General features: G+C 60.8%; 1 protein-coding gene across 1 annotated transcript in view; it reads left to right on the top strand.

Moving 5' to 3' along the window:
• Positions 1–382, top strand: part of LOC104127482 (scavenger receptor cysteine-rich type 1 protein M130-like) — a gene marked incomplete at its 3' end in the record, with an annotated part of 1,911 nt that extends 1,529 nt beyond the window's left edge. Inside the window, exon 2 of the mRNA XM_035895678.1 lies at positions 77–382. Coding sequence (XP_035751571.1) covers positions 77–382 — 306 coding nt within the window. The remainder of the gene's footprint in view (positions 1–76) is intronic.
• Between the last annotated feature and the right edge of the window lie 409 nt (positions 383–791).

A 791-nucleotide genomic window follows, 5' to 3' on the forward strand; every position in this document is an offset into this window, starting at 1 on the left:
CTTTTGGCCTCTCCTTCAGCTCCCAAGGCAGGGAGAGCACAAGTCCACACTCTCTCATCCTTCTCTGCCTGTACAGGGTTCAGGCTGGTGAATGGCAGCACGGCGTGTGAGGGCAGGGTGGAAGTCCAGGTGCAGGGGACCTGGGGCACCCTCTGTGCCTCCCGCTGGGATCTCTCAGATGCCCACGTTCTCTGTCGTCACCTCAACTGCGGCTTTGCTGAGTCCATTCCCCGAGGAGGGCATTTTGGGAGAGGAACGGGACCTGTCTGGAGAGACTCATTCCACTGCAATGGGACTGAAGGCCACCTGGGACAGTGCAACGTGACAGCCCTGGGGGCCTCGCCATGCTCCCATGAGAACGACGCTGCTGTCATTTGCTCAGGTGAGTGCTGGGAAAACGCTGGGTGAACTCTATGTGCTCCTTGGGTGTTCCATGGCCACCCAAAGCAGGGCACCCCATGGCAGCCCGAGGGTGAATTTCTGCCTGGAGAAGCCCTGGCTTCCCCAGGAGTGATCTGGAGAGCTTTATCTGCTCAGCCTGACTGCTCTGATGTGGGAGAGCTGAGGACTGAACAGGTCAGGCATCTCTGCCACCCACAACAGGGAGGGTGCTGAGTCCCCGGGGCCACCACCAGAGCTGAGCTCCTCTGCTCTCCTGCTGCAAAACAAGCCCAGGATAGTGCTGTGGGGCTCAGCTCCATCCCTCGGGCTGGAGACAGCCCTGTCCATGCCCCACAGAGCCCCCCAAGGAACAAAATCCCACCCCCATGGGGGCTGCCCAGGTGACCCCA

The sequence above is a fragment of the Egretta garzetta genome, unplaced genomic scaffold (assembly GCF_000687185.1).
Source record: "Egretta garzetta isolate BGI_Z169 unplaced genomic scaffold, ASM68718v1 scaffold1766, whole genome shotgun sequence".
In the NCBI taxonomy this organism is placed as follows: Eukaryota; Metazoa; Chordata; class Aves; order Pelecaniformes; family Ardeidae; genus Egretta; species Egretta garzetta.